Source organism: Gossypium arboreum, chromosome 10 (genome assembly GCF_025698485.1).
Source record: "Gossypium arboreum isolate Shixiya-1 chromosome 10, ASM2569848v2, whole genome shotgun sequence".
NCBI lineage: Eukaryota > Viridiplantae > Streptophyta > Magnoliopsida > Malvales > Malvaceae > Gossypium > Gossypium arboreum.
Genome location: NC_069079.1, coordinates 5,613,610 through 5,636,005, shown reverse-complemented (window position 1 = coordinate 5,636,005; position 22,396 = coordinate 5,613,610). Strand labels below are relative to the sequence as shown.

Here is a 22,396-nt window from a genome sequence, read left to right as displayed (position 1 = left end):
ACATAGTGCAATTAGAACTAATAACAATGGCATTCAAAACATAATTAGAAGATGCCTGATTTTATAACTTCAAGCCGTTTTTGTCTTGTATGATATGTGTTATACTTCCATTCGTGACAAGACATATGGTAAATTTAGAAGATGCTTGAATAAATAAGATCACTTATGAGCTCACCTTCTTAAAGGACTATCCAGACAACGAATAATTTAATCTCCAATTAAATTTTGGTTCAGGTTCGAAACAGAATTTTTTTAAGAGCCGAAATAAAATTGCGGTAAAAATCTGCCCGTCCTACCCATTAACATCCCTAAATAAAACAAACCTTGAATTACTATTGGATTTCTGCAAACTGTTGGGTTTCTACTGCGATACTTGTATAGTTTGATTATCACATTTTATTAAACTTAAATGATTTCTTCTTAAATAAATAAGTTAATGTTCTTTGAGTGATGATAATTTTGGAGGTTACTGTTGGCTTCCCGCCAGGACTTTCAACAATTAATCAAGAAAAAATATTTTTTACTGTTCGAATGGTTTTTTTTACTAACTGATAATTACCGACAGGTATCATTTTGCATAAAAATCCTTATTCAAAATAAAATGACCGTACAAGAGTAATTTTTTTAAAATTCGATATTTTCACGTTAAGAATAACACGTGATTAGATAATATCATTTTTTATTAACAAGCTTAATATTTTTTTTTAACATTTTCAAAGTTTCAAGTTTGAGTCCCATAAATAAAGAAAACAACATTGAAAGAACTTTAGCTCCCCATTTAGGAGTTTGACTTGGCTTAACTTGGATTTAATCAGGACCAATGTGATTACCAGATAACTAAAGGTCGGAGACCAAAAAAAAAAAACCGTTTCTTCTTTTGAATCCAATAGATGGAAACTCAATCACTGAATCAATGTGCTTTTGACAACCTATATATATATATATATATTGTCCAAAACCCAAATGAGGGACCAACTACAATCATGAAAACTAACCTAAACCCAGTTACCAACAGAAATCATGAATAGAAATGATAAATTAGATGATCAAATGGTGTAAATCAATTCTAACAGTTGTACTTCCATCATGTCTCTGATACTTACCAAGTAATTACAACCTTTTCTTTTAGTCAATCCACTACAGCTTAAAAGCTTCAGTTTTAACTATATATTATAACCTGCAAACAAGGCAGTTCACAAGGCTAGTTACGAAATGAATGATAATAATAATTGACTATATCGACAAGAATATTTAAGGACATCATCGTAGGATTTAAGACAGAATTGAACTGACGTAGTATGATTTAAGACAGCATCGAACCATGTCTTTAGGGAAGATCAGCAGCTAGACATGATTCAGAATTAATCTCTATCTGGTTCATTAGACTAAAAAGATGACATTGTAATGAGTTTACTAATACTGCTTCAAGCAGGTTGTCACAATTGTGAGTAAAGACGAGTAGAGCCAGCTGATAAGCCAAATCCCCTCATTCGAAAGAAAATCAGAGTTTAGCCCATTTGACTGGTTGAATGAGCTTAACCACTCATTCAATTAGAATCACTACTCAATGAGTTAATTGAGACAAGACAATTGAACTAGGCTTAAGAATCCCGGGAAAGATAGAGGCAAGACAAGCCCATTTTCCATCATACCATGCCTGTATTTTTTCCTTCAAGCTCATAGCTCCACTATGTGGAGAAGGTAGTAGACATGTGATACATCCTAGCATGGATTCCATATGCTCAACATGTCCATAGATGAACAGACAATAAAATAAATACCTATTTGGAGACTGGCAAATGGAAGAGGAGACACCAAACCATTAGTTAAAGTGAATCACATTACTCACCTATGATATCCAGATAGACAGGCAGGTTGAATTGGGTCCGCATTATGAATGAAAAATTCTGTCGGTTATTACCGAGTTATTTGCTGCAGCATTTGTGAACCAGCTGCTTGTGAAACCAACTGCTCAGAACCTGGCGAAGGTCTCGATAAATGGTTTGCACTGACTGGGTTACCAAGCCCTTGCCGTATCATTTCTTTAGGATTATTTGCATTTGTTTCAGGCTGTGATGATTCCATAAGCGCTCGTACCTAATCAAGTAATTTGCATAAAAGAAGTTTTAATGCTGTAGGAGAGTAAGACATACTTTATGCTTTTGTCAAAAATTTCACTCACCATATCAAGACGCTTCTTGTGCAGGTCACTTGATAACTGCATGTTTTAAAAAGAAAATTCAGCATCGTCAATTGTATTCTTTCTTCTTTTGCAAATAAAAAAAGTCTTTCATATAAAGCAAAAAGTGCGCCAGAGAAGATAGTTCAAAAGGTTTCAATCTAACGGGCAAAGTAAAATGTGAAAGACAAATATCCAGAAACTATATTTTGACTACCAAAGAAAGGTGTTGAACTAAGAGTTCCTAACCCTGAAAAAGAAATTGGAATTCACATACATTGAAGACAATTCTATCTCATAAACAACAAACAGAAATGCTTACTGGACTTGTTTGATTCCGCTCTTCACTTGAAAATCCAGGAACAGGCAATTTCCAGTTTCTCTCTGCAAATATCCCATGTATAACATCCATTATAGCTCCATTGGCTTCACTTAAAGTATGAAGAAACTAAAATAGGCTATCTTATGGGGCCTCGACATCTAAACTCTTTTGTCATACTGCACTATTGAAAGTAAAGTAATACATAATTTATCAAAATTTACATAAGAGAGCATTGGAAGCAACTCTTGGAAGGAAAAGATTAAGCATGGATTATAGTATCTATCTGAAATTCTACTGACCACCAGCCACACGATGTATATAGTTGTAACTTGTAAGTGTAAGCTTAAGCTTGTGTTTTCTGACTTATATGAAAACACAAAGTAACTTTGCATAATTATGCAAAAAAGAGAAATCAGAGAACAAAGGTTCATCACGGAAAACAATAGCTTATATGACATGTTATGTATGGCAACCTCAAAACATGCAAAACCTAGATATTCCAAAATTTACCCCATCTAATAAAACGTAAGAACAGTAACCAAATATCACAACATCAACACATAACTCTTCCAACTAAATGCGAAATAGTGAAGCACAAACCTAACTGTAGCAAGAGATCCCTGGACTCTAATGTTGACGATTTCCTATGCTTAGCCAAACTGCATGCAAATGTAGTCACCTGAAAACAAGTGAAAAGGTGTAAGCTCTAAACAAAGAAGATTATTACTTAACAGCTGATGAACGTACTGAATGGAAGGACTAAGGAGGACACAGAGAAGAATAAGAAGAAAGACTGAAAAGGAAAAAGAATAAGACAACAGTGCATATGGACAGTTAAATTGTATAGCTGTGAGTAATGGCTAGCTGCCACTAACTGATAGAAAAGCTAAAATTTGATTACAAAGTTACAAATTGAAACACTATTTCCGTACTATAACTATTCATAGAAATAAAATAACTTAGATAAACTCAATATCTCCCAATCCATCCACTTTGAGCCCAAACATTTTCTCTTCAGGCTAAGCACAAAATATTGCAGGAAGAGATTCATGGAGTTCTTAAAGGATGTTCCAAAAATATTCAAGCTACATTTAACATCAACAATACCCCAAGGCTAACCATGTCTATCAATACATGCATAGATGGGGTGAAATTTATTAAATTCCATTTATAGAAGCTACCAATTTTCAAGTTTGGGAAATCATCAGTCTTGCGACTACATTTTGGATGGGATCCAGACATTTCTTGGTTAAGATGTCTTCATGGTGTTCAAAAATTTATCTCTTAGCTTCGAAACGCACTTTGAATCACTCGATTTTGAGTTCGGGAGCTCAAGTTATGACTGTTCTAATGAAGATTGCGCGAGTAGACTTTCTGGATGAGTTATGATAGAGAATTACGAGTTTCAGACTTTTAATTCGAGTTTAAATGTTATTGGGTTCAGGCTTTAGAATTAATTTTTATTATATATGAGCTCAATATTGTATTTATCAGCTCTTATTATTTTATTATTTTATTATTCCGAATTTTTTTATAATTATTAAGTATTTTAAGTTATTTAGGAGTTTTATGTCAACAAGAAAGTTTAGTTTAGATTTGCTCAGCTAACCTATATATAAGCCTTTGCATTATACACAATTTGGACAATTGTTTTTCATTAATAAAATTTTCAACTCTAGAAATTTGTTTATTATGCAAGATTCCTTTCTTGTGATTTTTAGTAGTTTTTTTCTTGATTCATTTTCACCTTTCAATTTGTCAAGGATTATGGAGGGTTGATTAGAGCCATTAATTGAGTTATTTTCTTGATGGATTGATTAGAGCTATTAATTGAGTTTGTTAGGATTTATATCTCAAATGGTTCAATTGGACATTTATCCTTCTATCCATCATATCCATCGGTTTATAATTCCATCTTCCACTTTACTTTAATCTATATTTTCACTATTTAATTATTATTTTGAATATTTTTTCACTTTTTTTAATTTCTATTTCTAATTTATTTATGTTTTTATTTTTTATTTTTCTTAAATTTCTTCTTTTATTGTTTTCAATCTCTTTATTACTAAATTTGTTTATTTCTCATTTTCGGATCAGATCCAAATCTTTCCTTTTCGAGTCGAACAACTTGAATTTGATCTTTCTTCCGCTTTCTTTGCTCCAATTCTGTGTCATCTATACTTACAACAGCTGAGCCTCTGGCATTATTTATTTTATGATTTGATGTTAAGACCACTAGAAACTAAAAACTATGAATGACAGATGCATATACCCAAGCCATGACCCTAAACGAAGAAAGGCAAATATAAAGCCTTAAAGTAGAGCCTTACAGAATCTATGAAGTCATCAGCAATCTCCAAAAGTAGATCTTCAACTTCTGGTTCAAGCTTACCTTGCGAATCAACCTAAGCACAGCCAAAAGATAATGTCACAGTTCACCACAAAAGAAGAAAACCATCTGAACTAAGAAATAAGAATGAAAAAACAAAAAGTTAAAGGCAGGAAAAACCTGTGAAACCAGATCCTGTATCTTTCTCTTTCCAAGAAGTTGATTGGTCGCCTCAGTTCCTTGGCTCGAACTTCCCCCAGGTGTGGTTGTACCGGATGCAGTTGCATCAGGCTGTGATCCTGTCAAACTGAGAGTTTTCTGGCCTGCTGGTCCAGACATCCTAGGAGACTGCTGCTGTTGGGGTTGATGCAATGGTGGTTGTTGTGGTTGTAATTGTTGTTGAGCATGTTGCTGTAGCTGCTGTTGTTGCAGTAGTTGCTGTTGCTGCTGCTGCTGATGTTGCTGTGGCTGCTGCATTTGAGGATGCCCCATTTGTGATTGCTGCTGTACGAGCTGAGACAACTGTTGAGTGTTCAAGGACATAGGATTCTGGTGCAACTGAGAAGAAGATGCCAGTTGCTGTTGCAAGAGGACATGTGATTGCCTCTGAAGGCGGAGTGAGGGTGAGCCTGGGCCAGACATGGACGGCATTTGCTTCAACCACTGTTGCTGCAAGAGAGAGTTCTGCATCATACCTGCCTGTCCATTCTGAGCCAGCCCTGATAACTGAGAGTTGATGAAGGCTTGAGAAGTTCTTGGTAAGCTTTGAACCTGTAGTTTACAGAGTGGATATTGCATACTGAGGTAACGCGCGCAAATTAATTGAAGACATTTTGAAACTTCATCACAGAACCACTTAAATATTGCTTACACACGGAAATTTTTCACAAAAGGAGGCAATGGCATAACAAGACAGGTCCAAAAATAAAAAGGCAATTAAAGGGATACTCTAACATATTTGGTTTTATTTTAGCTTATTAGCAGTTAAAATAGGATGCCATAGGTAATCTTGCATTTCCCCAGTATAGCCTAAGAAATTTAGGTCATCTCCAATAAAAGCATTTTGAGGGAATCAAACACAAATAATCATTAATCATACACCAAAAGATGTGCAATCATTTATCAACACCCAAATCTCTTTGCAGAAAATGTAAAAGCTGTTAAAACATCTTAGATAAGATTCTAATCCTGCCAAATTACAATAGAAAGAAGTGTATCAAACAATATGAATGGCTATCTAACTTCAAAATTATAGCATTCATTTCCAAGTCTTCACCAGCAGCCAAGATATTCAAAAATGATGAAGCCCATGCACCTTTACTTACACATTCAATTATCTTTGCATGTAAAGGGAAAGAAAGTTCAGATGAATGTTATGAAAGGTCATAACAATCCAGTTTTTGTAAGTTACAACTGAAGATCTCATTTTCCATTAAAAAAAAGTGAAGGAGTATGTCTCATAGGTCGTTCAAATTACCTCCAAGGTCTAAAGTCTAGACCAAAAGAAAAATGTTGTTTGCCGTGAGAATTTAAACATAGTTACTATTAATATATACAATAGTGGAACTTTGCTAACAGTTACTAAAACCCAATTTGGAATAACCTCAAAAAATTGTTGTCATGGTGGTATCCAAGGAGATGAAACAATTTCTGTTTCACTTCTTAGGTTTTATTCATGTACATATTTCAGAAAGTATAAACAACCTAAATCTGAAATTCTCCAGTTACAAGAACACATAATTAGAATTTTTCTTGATCCAAGTTGAGCAGATATTAAGAATAGAAAAGAAATGTTTTCCAAAAGTAAAGACCACCATGATGCAAAAAGACTAATCTTGTGAGGCGAATTGAAGTCTCAAAATTACATCACAAAGATTCTTTTACTAAAATAAATAGTAAATCTTTATACAAGTGTGGAATTTAACCTTCATGTCATTAGATAAACAAAATGCATGCCACCTACCAACGACAATGACTTAATAAAGAACAAAGAAAATGAAAGAGAAAAAGCATTAGTTTCTCTACTCACTAAAGGGAAAATGGTCAATACATTATTATCAGAAGAGACAATACCTGAGGAGATGTCAGTTGAGTTTGTTGTGATAACTGCTGCCTCATCTGTCCCTGATTTATCCGCTGTTGTGCATAAAGAGCTCCATTAGCCCTTAGTTGTGAGCCCAAATTCATCATCCCCATTGCCTGCATCCCTGGCAAAGATTGCCCAGTTGGATTTCCAGGATGAAACTGAGATCCTTGCACCATTCCAGCTTTTTGCCTCGGCTACATCAAAAAACTCATTTGAGTTTAGAATAAGCAAGATAAACATGAAACTGGTTAGAACTTTCTCTATTAAGCCCTATCTGGTAATACACTCTGCAATGGTTAGATTATTACCATTAAAATTTTCATTACTAGGAATTTAAAATGAAAACTAAGTTCATTCCAAGACATCAACATAATCATATAACTTTAGCTGGTTAAAAGACTAAAACATAATTTAAATTGCTCTGGACCCATTAGCTACTCCAAAATTCTGAAGGAGTAGAAATAGTGCATTTGTAACCATCAATAAGCAAGGAAACCACTCGCGAGCACCACTTAAACTTGAGTTACCAAGATTCATGACAGTAACCAACAGTAAACATCAATCATCAATTAAGCCCAACTTTCGCTGACAATAAAATCTCAAGTACATTAACTAACATAATGCCAAGGAAAAGCAAAAGAAGACAAAAAAAAAAAAAACGCTTTAAAATGCAAATTGCACCTTGAAATTTGTTCAGAAAATCAATATGGAACTTGCATCCAAATTTGAAAATTATATCCAAGAAAAAACAATCATCAGAGGAAGAAACGATTTAGCATCAATAAGTCATCCAATTCAAGGTCAAAAGAGTAATCAAAATAGCAACTGCATAATTCTAAACTACTTCCCCACTTCCAAGCAAAAAGATGTTGATTTCAATAGCAACAAATTCATTAAATTTCTTACTTCTAATCACTGAATAAACGAAAAGAAAATGCCTTCAAAAGCTAGAAAATTTAATTTTTTTTCCCAGAATAGTCTCTAAAAAGATTCATACCGAAGCTAAAAGCGCAGACTGCAAACTAAGCTGAGCTGCTGCACCACCGAGCAAATGACCACCTTGCCCAATCAAAGCTGACCTTGATAAATTGGGATTGCCCATCTGTTGATTCTGCTGGTTCTGTTGCTGGTTAGCTTGAACTGAAGTTGACGCACCAAAATTCATTTGCCCATATAACCCTTGCCTTAAAACATTATTGTATTGAGACTGGTGTTGTTGCTGCTGCTGCTGCTGGCTCTGTTGTTGGTGTTGTTGGAGTTGGTTAAGGCGTGAAATAGATGGAGATCTTTGAAGGGATTGCTGGATTTGGAAATTTGATAAAGCTGCAACGTTTGGCTGTGTTTGCTGTTGCCGCTGCTGCTGTTGTTGTTGTTGGGGAAGAGGTGGAGACAAAATTTGCGAGATTTGCTGCTGCTGCTGCTGTTGATTTTGCAGTGAAGAAGGGTCAATGGAAGGAGAAGGAGAAGGATTGTTGTTGTTTTGAGGAAGAATTGAGGAATTTGTTGAAGGTGCAGGCGTTAACGTTCTTGAAGTCGTAGTCGCCGCCGTGGGAGGCGGCGGTGCAGGGGTAGGCATCGCCGATGATGACGGTTGTGAAGGGTCCATCATCATGGGATTCGGAGATTGCGTAGAAGATGTAGTAGTAGCAACAGCAGCAGTCGTTTCGGCCATTCCCGGGTTTCTTTTTTGGGTGATTTTTAATGGTTTCTGCGTCAAGTTGAAATTGCTAATTCAAGGTGAAATTGGAATTCCGTTTCCTATTAAAAAAAAAAAGAAAAAGAAAAGACGTGTACGAAGAGAATGAATCTGGAGCGTACACGTAAGGAAAAAAAAGAAAAGGAATTGATTGGGTGATAGAAGCAGTCAAAAGTCAAAAACAGGGGTCTAAAGTACTGTATAACATTGAAGTAGCAAAGGTTTTTGTGTGTGACTAACTCTAAGGTATCTAAGGCACTGTCGTTTTTGTGGAATGTTGCATGAATCTCGTTCGCTTTCACTGCTCCAATTTCCGAATTTAGACACGAATCTTTACGACCTTTATCTAGGTTAGTTACACTCCACAACCCGTCCCTTCCTCCCCAATTTTAATACATTCATTCTAATTAAGTTATTGAATTAGAGGGAAATGTTAATTTTGTCCCATGAATTTAGAAATTAGGTTAATTTTAATATTTATATTTTTTCATTAGTTTATAATTTTGACAATTATATCCATTTTGGTCACTAAACTTAGATTCTATCAATATTTAATAATATGTCTAGTGTTACTAGAATAGGATCAAATTAGATGGAGTGAAAACTCATCTTTCATTTTAATACTTATATTTTTTATATAGCTTCAATAAGGTGAGATCCCAACTAGTGTAACAATCACTTTTTTGTTTTATGATTACACGATCAAATTTGACGATGGTAAATGCACCACCAACTCCAAAAGGACATTTTTCCTTGGTAATGATAGCGGACAATCCTAATTGCTGACAAACTGGTGCATTTTGTAAGGCAATAAGATTAGGCTTCTTGTGTATATAATTATTAAGAATAAGGCAGATGGTCAAGCAGAAGCCACCATGAAGAAAATCCTTTATTGACTAAAAAATAAGGTAGAAGACGCGAAAAGCAGATGGATTGGATGAGCTGCTAGGTATCATTTGATCTTTGCGAACCACATCACACTCAAGGACAAAAGAAACCCTCTTTAATCTTATGTTTAGCACCGAAACTGTGATACCACCAAAAATTGGCCTAGACACACATTAGGTAGTTTGTTATGCAGATCAAACCAATGAAGCAAAGCTCCGAAAGAAACTTGATTTCCTAGACGAAGTAAGGGAACAAGCATCTATCTGGATGAAAATACGAGCTCAACGAGTGGTACAATCCAACAATTCAAGAGTTCACAATAGGCAATACTAGGTGGAGACTTAGTGATGCAAAATGTAGAAACTAATTAACCAATTGGACAAAGAAGAAAGTTGTCAGCTACTTGGGAAGGACCCTATCGAGTGATAGTAGTTTTGGGATGCGAAACATATAAACTTGAATGGCTAGATGGAATTCACATACCGCGAATATGGAATGCTCTTTTTATATAATGAGAGTTTAGAGAGTTCAACTAAAATAAAATTTAATTATTTTAATATTAAATTTAATCTAAAGATAAACATTAAATTTAATTTAATTTAAAACATACATGTGTGTTTAAAATTAATATGCAATAAATAATAAGACATATGATTTAAAATTAATTAATCATGATAACATGAAATATGTATGATATTAAAATGAAAAATTAGATTAAATTGTGATTTAAATAAATAAAATTGAAAACATAAATATACTACATCAACAATATTAAATACACTATAATTATTTATTATAATATTTCATTAATCGTAAATTAGTAATTAAAGCCAAGTAATACAAGTTGAAATCCTGTTATTCCACCTGTTATTAAAAATACATCGAATTTGACTATTTATCAAACACCTTGAAAAGATGGAAGTATCTAAATTTGATACTTTAAAAAAATTAAGCAACGCAAATACTAAATACAGTAATTTTTTGTATTTATTTTTCGTGTTTTATGATGAATTAGAAATAATAGCTATTTAAAAAAATATTTTTCACAAATGAAATTTGTTTACTTGCATAATTTCCTATTTTTCTTAAAATTGTTTTCTAAAATTGGATACAAAATCCAAAACACAAAGCAGTTGAGAGCTCGGCTTCGACCTAAGAAGAGATCATAAAAAAAATTTCTTAGTGGGAAATTTGGTTAATTCACACGCAAAAGTTCAACTTCAACATTACTCCAAAAGGCAAAACATGTTATGTCTATGGTTAAATTATGTTATTAGTTATTGTACTTCACGAAAGTTGTTGATTTAGTCAATGTATATTAATTTCATCAATTTCGAATAGGTGAATTCAAGTCCTTGTACTTTTTGAGTTAAATTTTAGTATTTACCCAAATAATAGTAGTTAAATTTATTTGGTCAAATTCAAATACTAGTCTTATACTATGCATACAGTTGTAAATTTAGCCCGTATTCTTCAATTGGATCCTTTTAAGTCCCTATCCTGTTCGAACTTTGAAATTTTAGTCTAAACAAAAATAAAAATCATTAGTCCATTAAATGTAATTTTTTTAGGGAGTAATATATAGAAATAACAAGTTGACATAGTATTGCACACAAAATAATATTTTGCCACATCAAATTTTGGAAACACCATAATTTAACTTAATGAATTTAATAGTTATCATGATGACTAAAATTTTAAAAATTTAAAAGTACAATGACTGAAAATGACCAATTTGAACTACAAAGACTAAATCCCAAACTTTCATAAAATACTGGGACTAATGGCAGAATTTAATCTATATATTTTAGAATATTTGTATATGTTCTTTTCTTCCTTTTTTCAGACAGCATGCAATTTTTAGTGAACTATTTATATGTGTTATGGGCCGATGGCGTGCTAAACTTTTTTGGTTTGTCAGGGCACTTTATGAAAGTTTATGTAAAAATATATCTTTATGAAAAAGTTTAAGCTTGAACTGAAATGGTAAAATTGAAGGTTTAGGGATTTTGGTGCATTAGTTTCAACTAACATGTAAATTCATTTCAAGTTAATTTTTTAAGGCTAAAATGTTAAATAAATTTCGAGAATAATTAAAAAACCAATTAAGTTCTTTGTGGATATCAGTACACTCGGACTGTTGTATATCTCAACTTTTGTTGCCAACATCACTGGGGATATGTGGTTAAATTTCTACTTGTCATACTGAATATTAGGGTTCATATTTTGTTGTTGTCATTCTTTTCTTTTATTTGTAATATGTAAAACAACTCCTTTTTTTACTTATTCTTTTTATATTTCTTTTATTGCAATTGAAAATTTAGACTCTAAGAGTAAGATTCAAATGTTGACATACGTCTTCTTTTAAGTGTAGGAAAATAAATTAAATATTTCTAGTTTGTCTCTTTGTTTTAGAATGCACATATTGTTTGTCTGTTGGTTGCGCTTCGACGTGCGTGCACCTGAGCTATGAACCAACATTATTGTACTTAAATATTTAGTAGTTTTACTGCAAGTGTGATAAATTAGATTTAATATTTATAAGTGTTACAATAGAACACTTTAAGTATTTCAAGGATTGAACTTAAGAGATTGTCAAAGTGGTAAATATGTTTATCAAATCAATTACAAGTTAAACAATTACTGATCTAATGGAGTCGGAAACTATTAGTGCAAATTCAAGTAAAATAAGATTTGAGCTATATCTAAATTACCAAATAAAAATATTAAACTAACTTTCTTCGTTTTTACTAGAAATAATGCAAATGGATTGAAATAATGGCTGAATAAGTCATGGATTATTAACTAAGCTAACAAATCTATGGTGAGTATGTAACACTCCTAACCCGAATCCGTCGCCGGAATAAGGCTATGAGGTATTACCGATCAATTACAGCATACAACATACATTTCACATACATGAATTCAATATCACATACACATTAATCTAACATAATCATATTGTCCTTTACAAGGCTCTAAAAGACCTTTAATCATGCTTGGAAAAGATTCGGGATTAAACCAATAACATTTGAAAACTTTGGGAAACATAGAAAAATTTTCATGCATACAGGGATCACACGCCCATGTGAACAGACTGTGTGCCTCACACAACCACCAGACACACATGTGTCACAGGCCATGTGGAAATAGGGCATACATACTGACTTGCATCACACGGCCGAAGTCACACTCGTATGCCACGACCGTGTGAAATCTGGAGGGTCTACTAACTTGGCCACACATCCAGCCACAAGCCCATGTGCTAGCCCGTGTGTTACACACGGTCAGTTGGCACGCCCGTGTGTCAAAGCCGTGTAACTCTCTGACTTGTTTTACTAAGTTACAGGGCGTGTGACTCAACCGTGTGGGGTGAAATTAAGCTTAGTTTAAGCCACGTTTCTCACCCTCCTCAAGCATACCTAAATCACATCATTTCATACCATTTTAATACACTTATAGGAAACCAAAACATGCCAATTCATATACAAATCATGCAATTTCATCTTCAACCATTTCACTACTCAAATCAATACTATTTGTACATTCAAACACATACCAACTAGCATGATTCATTCCTCAATACTCACCTATTCAATCATATACCAAAGTACATATCATACTCATCAATACAACCTATTTCAATATGTATTTTTACTACCATCAATCACACACAAAGCTTGGTTCATAAATCATCTATTAAGCATTCATTTATTAAGTCCAAATTCATGCTTTTCATAAGTAAATACTCAACATATACCAAATGACCAAATGATCATCTTGAACCATCACCAACCATACCAAATTATGCCATTACACAAGGAAAATTACACATCAAACATAAGTCATTAATAAGCCATATAAAATGGCCAAATACATCACCAAAACCTTTATAAAAACATGCCACATAACCAATATCACAAAGCTTTTAAGTACCAAACCATAGCTGGATAGTGTGATGAGATCTTCGATGACTTCTACCTCGAGCAAATCTCTGAAATTCTATAAACATAGGAAAGAAAACAAAGTAAGCTATAAAGTTTAGTAAGCTCGTATGGTGATAAACTCATATTATTAAATAACCGCATTTTAAACAATTATTCAAAACATGATATAATTTATATGATTTCACCATTCTATCTCGAATTCATGCACATAGTTAATCAAGATATTCATGAGTTTATTCATTCAAAACACGTACAGTTTGAATACTTCTTTTCAATTCATTCACATTTTTATATGCATAAGCTATTATATATATAAACTTTATCCAATTCAATATTCATCACCTTTTCTTTAGCCAAGTGAATTATGTGAAATATCATCAAATAACAGTGTTTCGCACACTATGTGCCATATGTATATTTAGTTAAAACAACTATAACTCACATCTAACATATCATTCATTTCATACATCATTATAGCCAAATAAATACATTTTGGCATGAAACATATACGTAAATCTTTCTCATTTCATATACATGATACACTAAGAACTTACCAAATTACCTTTATTTGATTCTCATATAGGTTCTGTATGTACCTGTATCACTTAATTTGATTGTATTTTCATTCTCGTCTTGACTATGCCTGTTGAACCCTTCGGAATCGCTAAGGATACTTGGATATCACATAAAGTTCATACAATACCATATCCTAGATATGGTCTTACATGTTATCTCATATCGATTCCAATGTCCCAGACATGGTCCTACACGAAATCATATAACGATGTCAATGTCCCAGACATGGTCTTACACGTAATCACAATACAATGCCAATGTCTCAGACATGGTCTTACATGTAATCTCATCTCGATAATCTTAATGTCATGAAATTTGTATCCTATACTATTCCTAAGGTTCATATGGGACTTTCGAATGTCATAACTCTATCGATTCTAGCTCGTAGTTGCTCATTTGACATTCATAGCAGTTCAATGACAAATAAGCATATATATATATTTCAATTCAATTCAATAATAAATAAGCATTTATAACACAGTTTAAATACGTTTATTAGTATACAACCTTACTTCCATCGTTAAAACGACGGAACGGATCGACTAGTCCGATACTTTGTTTTCCCTCGTTCTAGATCCAAATCTCATTTTTCTCAATCTATATAATAACAAAATTTACTTATTTAATCATTAATTCATTCAATTTAACACAATTTACACATTTTGGTAAAATTACACTTTTACCCCTATTATTACACATTTTTGTAACTTAGTCCTTATCACATAAAATTGCAAATTCATGCAATTAAGGACAAGCACACGCTAGCCGAATTTTACCCATACTACTAGTAGCCCATATTTTTAGTTTATTCACACATCTAACCATGAATTTTATACTTTTCTCAATTTAATTCTTAATTCGCACTTTTTGTCAAAAGTCACTTTATAAAACCTGTATATCTAGCTTCAAACACTAATAAATTATCATAAAACATATAAATAACCAAGCATTCAAAAATGGCATCATTCAAAATCTATAACAGTTTCAAAAACGGAGATACGGGCTAGCTAGATAAGCTGCAACGATCTCAAAAACGTAGAATTTATTAAAAACCAGGCAAAAACCACTCACCTATCAAGCTCCAAAGCTTGGCCGAATGTAGCCATGGCTTTTCTAGGTTAGAAACGGTTGAAGAAGATGATGGATACAAAATAATGACTTTGATTTTATTTATTTAATCTTTATTAACCAATTTACAAAACTAACATTTAATAACATCATAAATTTTAACAATACCAAGCCATAGAATTCCATTATCAACATTTATGGGATAATTACCACTTAAAGACTCCCATTATTTAATTTCATAGCCATTTAATACATTTAACTTATAGAATTCAACTTTTATACTTTACACGATTTAGTCCTTTTTACCGAATTAACTATTCAAACGGTAGAATTTATTTTTGAAATTTTCACACGAACATTCTATCTTACTGCAAAACTTAATAAAATAATAAAACAAATATTTTGACTTCGGATTGTGGTCCCAAAACCACTATTCTGATTAACCTTGAAAATGGGTTGTTACAACTCTTTCCCCCTTAGGGATTTTCGTCCCCGAAAATCTTATCAGAGAATAGATTAGTGATTTGCTCTCACTAGCCTCATCAATTTCTCACATAGCCTCTGATTTCTGAACTTTTCAATCTCACGAGCTAAAATTCTAATATGTTCTTTGCTATACGTCATAACAAGCTGAATTTCTACTTCTGAAAGAGATACTATAGATAAAGGATCTTATCTGTATCATCACATCATATATATAAAAGAAACACATTATGGATCTTCTTAAGTTCTGACAGTAATCTCATACGGTCTCATTCTCTCAATAATCTCATACAGCCTGATAAAACACGAACTCAACTTCTCTTTATAGCTAAATTGAGAAATTCTATTCCCACTATAATACTTTCACAAATACTCAGTTTTCTAACTGAAATTCAAAGCTTTTATGTATCAAGCCCGCAAATGTTTTCTGCCACTCTGAAATTGCTTTTAGACTGTCATGAATTACTTTCATTTCTCTTTAGTTTTTCTAATCACATCGACACCGTAATTCTTTTTATCAAAATTTCGATTCAATAAAACTTGAGTTCATAATTGCAACCATACCATACTCATACAATGCTATCTTAATACTCATTTCATAACTAGTATTATACGCAAACTTATCTAACAGTAAATGTCTTTCTCTGTTGCTTTCAAATTTTAAAACACAATAACGAAACATTACCTTGTGAATCTGAATCTCTCCATCAGATTAGCCATCTGTTGAAGAATGTAATGCGATGCTATATTGAAACCATTTATCTAAAGCTTATTGTAGTTTTATATCAAATCACAATATAGAATTCAGGTCTCTACCCAAAATAATGGAATCTGGTACGTTGTGTGATCTGAGAATCTCTGATATGAATTGCTCAGCTAATCTATCAAAAGAGAAATTCGTACGTACATAGATAAAATATGCAGACTTCTTCAAATAGTTAACAATAGTTCAGATAACATATGTCTTTTAGAAAATTCATCGAAATTATATTTCATTACCACTTGGATAACAACACATGCTATAATAGTTTAAAAAACACTTGATGATCAGCATTATCTTGTTGATAGATCAGACATTTGGATAAAAAGTTAGAAATATCACGTTTCAAACTCATTCACCAATACAACTGTCTTAGATTATTGTACATCTTATTACTCCTGGAATGAACAAATAATTCCCACTGTGAGCCATATGTAACAATTGTTGCATAATCTCTGGAATTCTCAGTACACGAACTCTATCATGAAACAACAAACAATCATCGGTTCCAATCTAAAATTTCTAAATCATGAGTCAATTTACGTTGAATCCCTTTTTAACTTGCAATTCACTGATACATTTATGAACTTCACAAATTTGCTGAATGCTTTTAACACAGCTAATATCTGTCTATTATTTGATTAGATCAATCGCGTATTCATCACTCGTAAAACACAAAAAGGTTTCCTGCTCAATATATCTATGACTGTAATCATTTTTCCCTGGATGAAAATCAGTTTCTAACTCAAATTCTTTCGACGGTTCAAGCCACCTTTGCTGTCCTAAATTCAGATCTCTCTGTAACATTAAATATTTAAAACATTCTTTCGGTCAACAAATAGGTTACATTATTCACCAAACAATCAATGTCACTAACTATTCAACAAATAGGTTACATTATTCACCAAACAAATAGGTTACATTATTCACCAAACTCTCTCGATGTCTTTCCCTCAATAGGCTCTGCCTCTTCTGACTCATCATTCCTCTTGATAGCCGAAATCGAAGATACCTTTGGGTAGTCCCTCTTCATATGCGGTCCCTTACAAAGGTAGCATCTCAACTTTCCCTTCTTCTCTTTCGGGCTGTTAGGGCTCCACTTCCCTTTTCGTGGTTTTCCATTGCCACCATCGCTACTATTACCATTTCCATCGTCGCTATGTCTCTTTTTTTCTTCCTCATGATACCCATCATTGCCCCTCCCGTTGGGCTTAAAAGATTCAAACCTGTATATTCTCAGAACAAGTTCCACTAAGAACTCCACTACCATCATGGTGTTGGTAAGTTCTTGAACTCATCGGTGTTGCAACTCTTGTTTCACCCATGGTTTCAACCTATTCGTGAAGGAGAAAAATGCTTCATTCTTGCTCAAATCTGAAATCTGGAGCATGAGTTCACTGAACTCCTATACATACTCCCTAACCGTGCTTCGTTGCGTATGCCTCTATAACTTTACTCGAGCTTCATCCTTCGTATACTTTGGGTAAAACTATGCTTTGAATTCCTTTTGGAACTCCTCTCAAGTCCCAATCTCAGTCCCACCACGTCTTACATTTATGGACCTACGTCGCCACCATAATAAAGTAATGTCAGTGAAATGCATAGTAATAGTATTTACCTTTGTGGCATCATCATCAATGCTCATCGCATGAAAGTATTGCTCCATGGCCCAAAGAAAGTTGTCCACTTCACTTGCGGACCTTGCCCCCTTAAACGCTTCCAGTTTAGGCACATCCATTGCTCATTGCTTCGACTTTGAAGTCAACATTCCATTACCTACAACAGCCTTGAAAATCTTGAGCTCTCCTTTAAGCTCATTGATATCTTCCTTCAAAGTTGTCACCATAGACTCGAGAGCATTATCTTTTCCAGCCAGCTTATTCTCCGAGGAACCGATAGTATCCCACACATATTCCCTGAGCTGCTCCTTCATCATTTGTAACCCATCAGTGGTTCTATCATCGACATCGTTGATCTTCTCCCTGATGTCACCTATAAACTATCGAAAGTGATGACTCGATCTTCCAAACTTGACAACAAATCCCTCGACCAACTTACTTTTCTGGCCCTTTCATGGGTCTCCATTGGCTTACTCTGACTGACAACTTCTTTCAACATCCCAACAGTGCCTTCGAACTAATAGCTCTGATATCACTTGTCAAGAGGCTAGATCTTTCGTCTCGCAATCTGTTGGCCTTAGGTGATCCGTTCATCCAAATTCGCCTAAGTCAGCCGTTATTTAAATGAGAATTCCTTTATAATACCTCTAAGGCACCAATTTGTATAGCGGAAGCAAACTATGCCAAAAGAAGCCATAAGAAAACAACGAAAGCCACAATAAAATAACAGAAAGTCACAGACAAGAACGCACACAATGTGTTTGAGCAAATGCTCTCAATATTCTATTACTTTTAAGAATAGTGAAACAATCCATGATTTACAAGTGAGGGGGCTCTCTAATTATATTTGAGCTCCCCTAAAATCGACGGACAAGATTAAGTTACATCGATGGACGAGATTAACCATATCCCTTGATTTTAGGGATTTACAAGATATGTCATATCAAATCTAATCTAATATTTACAATATATGATTCCTATCAATATTCTAAGATTAGTTACCAAAATAACCTAAGTTGTCATATATTTATTTTCGGGCAAACGAGGCTTCAATCTGATAGGCTTCTCCAACAGTTCTTTGAATCGGGCCAATCCACATGGGCTAAATGTTCCCCATCTTATCGATAGACCTCTATGGGACGCATCTTGTACCATGGTCATGAGCTTTGCACTTTGGCTCGTGACACTAGCATCAAGCTAATTAATGGGAATGGGTTATAGTTGATTCAATTTTTCCATGTGGTGAATTTGAAACAAGCGAATTGTGGTCATTTAACAATTGTTGTCTCTTTATTCATAAGCTGGTTTATGGGAAGAATTTCGAGGATTTCAATTTTCATTATGCAGATTTCTGGTTCCAAGTTCATGATCTGCCATCTAGGTTTACATCAGAACCTTTGATAAGAAATCTAGTTAATGTTATGGGCTCTTTTTTAGATTATGATGCTAGTAGTAGAATGAATGTGTTTAGTAATTTTATGAGGATTTGTGTTCGTTTAGACATTCATCAACCATTGATGAGCAAAAAGAAATTGAGAAAGCAGAGGTTTTTTTTTTAATGTCAAATTTAGTTACAAGAGGCTTTCCCTTGTATATTGTTTGTGCACGATAATAGGTCATAGTGATTCAAGCTGAAAATCAATTACTTGATTAACCAGAATGGGAGCTTGTAAGGGGGTAGCCAGAAAAGATACGAACTGAGGTCCAGTGTTGGAATAAGAAAAGGTCACTCTAATGGAGGCATGATTTTAGATGGAAAGATAATCATGGGATGACAAATCAGGTCGAGTCACAAGAATCCAAGGGTGAAGGAAACGAATCTTGCATCCAAAACAGATATATTAATTATCTAAAATAGTAAACTTTTAAATGACTGGTGAGTTTAACAAATGAGGCCAAAAAGTTACGGGTGAATAGCAAATGGCTAGGTTGTCGATTGGTTAAGATGGCTTCTAGGATATGAAGAACATGCTAAAGAAAGCAAAGTTATGGATGCAGAAGAATCAACCTAGGCCTAGTTCAAATAGTTTGACCCAACCTGTTAATATTCTGGACATCTTTACATTTACTCAATCTTCTGTATCAGATGGTTTCCTAGAAGAAACCCATTAAAAGCCATGATTTGTATTGCCTGGAACTTGTAGGGACTAGGTAATCCCCGTGTAGTACCTACTCTCATAGAGCTTGTCCAATCAAATAAATCTAGTATTTTGTTTTTTTGAAACTTTAGTAAATTACAATTAAATTGAAGAATTATGCATTTTTTTTTTTACAATTTGACTCTTGCTTATGTATGGACCGTCTTGGTTGTAGTGGTAGCTTAGGGTTTTTTTTTTTAGAATTCTACTGTTGATGTCTCTATTTTTGGATATCCTCAAAATCACATTGATGTTGTTATTGAGTTAGACGATGGGTTTCAATGGAGACTCACTTATTTTTTACGATTTTCTACAGTCAAACAAAAAATGTGATTATTGGTCTTTGCTTCAATATTTGGCTTCACTTAACTCCTTTCCATGGATGTGTTTTAGAAATTTTAATAATTTTTTGTTGTTAGTTAATGATAGTAAAAATGGCATTGATTATCCCATATCATGGTTTGATGGATTTCAAATTTGTATTTCAGATTATAAGTTATACAATTTTGAATTGTAATTTATTAAAGATTCCTCTAATTGGGCTGACTTTTACTTGGAAGTAGGGTAGGGGGACCAGTTCATTTATCATGGAATAGTTCGATCAGGCTTTTACAAATGATGCTTGGGTGCAATGTTATTCATTTCATAAGCTTTTTAACCTTGTATGTCCTACTTTGGATCATTCTCTTATGTCCTACTTTGGATCATTCTCTTATCAAATTGGTGGCTAGAGTTAAGTTCTCAACAATCAAGGCTCATCGGTTCAAGTTTGAAATTTCTTGGCTTAGCAAAACCAATTTCTTTGATGTTGTTACTGAAGCTTGGTCGAAAGTTTTGAATGGAATTGTTTCTACTAAGTTAAATAACTATATCGCTTCTCTCTCTCAATGGAAAATCACGTTAGGGGTAATTTTAGCTTCTATATCAAGGCTTTAAAGGATCATCTGTCCAGGGCGCATTCTATAAGGAATAATGACAATGAGGTTTTGAAGCTAAATTCATTGTTTCCTGGAAATGAAGTCTTTTGGAAATAGTAGGCAAAGGTTTTATAGATGCGTTATGGTGATACAAATACAATTTTTTTCATGCTCGGGTGAGTAAAAGAAAATAGGTAAGTTATATCTTTATGCTTTATGATGATGGGACATAAATGCACTAATAAGGTGGGTACGCATTCTATAAAGTTATCAATGGCCCAGTCCGAAAGCCTGTTTAAAAAATGGGAAGATTTGGGCAAGGCCCGTTTAGAAAATGAGTCAGGCCTCGGGAAAGGTTTTCTTCGCTTGGGCCCAACTCGACTAGAATTTGAAATAAAAAAATCCTATTATTTCCGTACTTTTTGGCACTGTTTTTGTACCATTTTACTATTATGTTGGTACTATTTTGTTGTTAATGTTTGGATATTGTATAATACTTATTTTATTGTTAATTTTGATACTATTTTAGAGGTATTTGCTTGTTAAATTGCACTTATCTCATTCTTATTTCAGTATAAAGACTTTTTTTAATGTGGTTTCAATTTATTGGGAAAATTTTATTTTAATATTTTTAGTGTATTTGGTGTATTATATATATTTTTAAATTTTTTTATAAAAAAATTAATATGGGTAGACTGGGCCCAGGCTTTACTTTCTGTTTCTAACTGAATGTAAATATGTTTGTTAGGTTCGTCAGTTGGCTTCTCTTTAATAATAGTCGAAAAATGTGTTAGCTTTTCTACACCTTCACTTAGTTCCCGGTTTAGCTCTTTATCTACATCTACATCTAACTTTACTTCTACTCCTATTCCTAATCCTACTCCTATGTCAATTGGAGTGAAGACATCTTCTTTGTTGCTCACAATTTCATCACGGTCTTCAACTCCGAACTCTTGTTAAACACTAATGTTCAACTTATCATTCTCAATAACGGTAGATTGATCTTCGTCCTTAAGCTCGGGAACATCATGCTCGACCTCTTCTGTCGAAGTGTTCATATAGTTCTGCCTTGGACGGCTTTCAATATTTGCTCCACCATCTTGGACTTGGAAGATAAATCATCTTGTAATGAAGACATGCTTTCCTCTAACATTCCAGCCCGTGTGACAAGGGATGGATTTTCCATGTACTCGTCACTCTCTATATTACTTTCTAGATAGTAATATGAAGAATATGAATCTTTTTCTAGATAATTATCTGACCACCCTTGATTATAGCTACCTATCTCGGATTCATATCTATATGAACCATAAAGATGCTCGTATAAATACTTTTACCATCAGTAATCACCATCATAACTCCAATGGTTTGTCGAATATCAATTCGTT

The 22,396-nt window shown here is 33.6% G+C and overlaps 1 protein-coding gene across 2 annotated transcripts; it reads right to left on the bottom strand.

Annotated features, from left to right (window-relative positions):
- Positions 1-868: 868 nt before the first annotated feature.
- Positions 869-8,688, bottom strand: LOC108489763 (transcription initiation factor TFIID subunit 12b-like). 2 transcript variants are annotated; one of them, XM_017794504.2, is made up of 9 exons: positions 7,914-8,688; positions 6,904-7,110; positions 5,011-5,601; positions 4,832-4,906; positions 3,102-3,180; positions 2,502-2,563; positions 2,183-2,218; positions 1,850-2,097; positions 869-1,177 (listed from the first exon to the last, which is right to left on the bottom strand). In XM_017794504.2, exons 1-8 carry the CDS (start codon positions 8,586-8,588, stop codon positions 1,918-1,920), a joined length of 1,905 nt encoding a protein of 634 aa, XP_017649993.1. In that variant the 5' UTR covers positions 8,589-8,688; the 3' UTR covers positions 869-1,177; positions 1,850-1,917. The 2 variants fall into 2 exon arrangements, with proteins under 2 accessions (XP_017649993.1, XP_052875881.1); XM_053019921.1 differs by lacking the exons at positions 869-1,177; positions 2,502-2,563 and having other exon boundaries at positions 2,054-2,097.
- Positions 8,689-22,396: the final 13,708 nt, after the last annotated feature.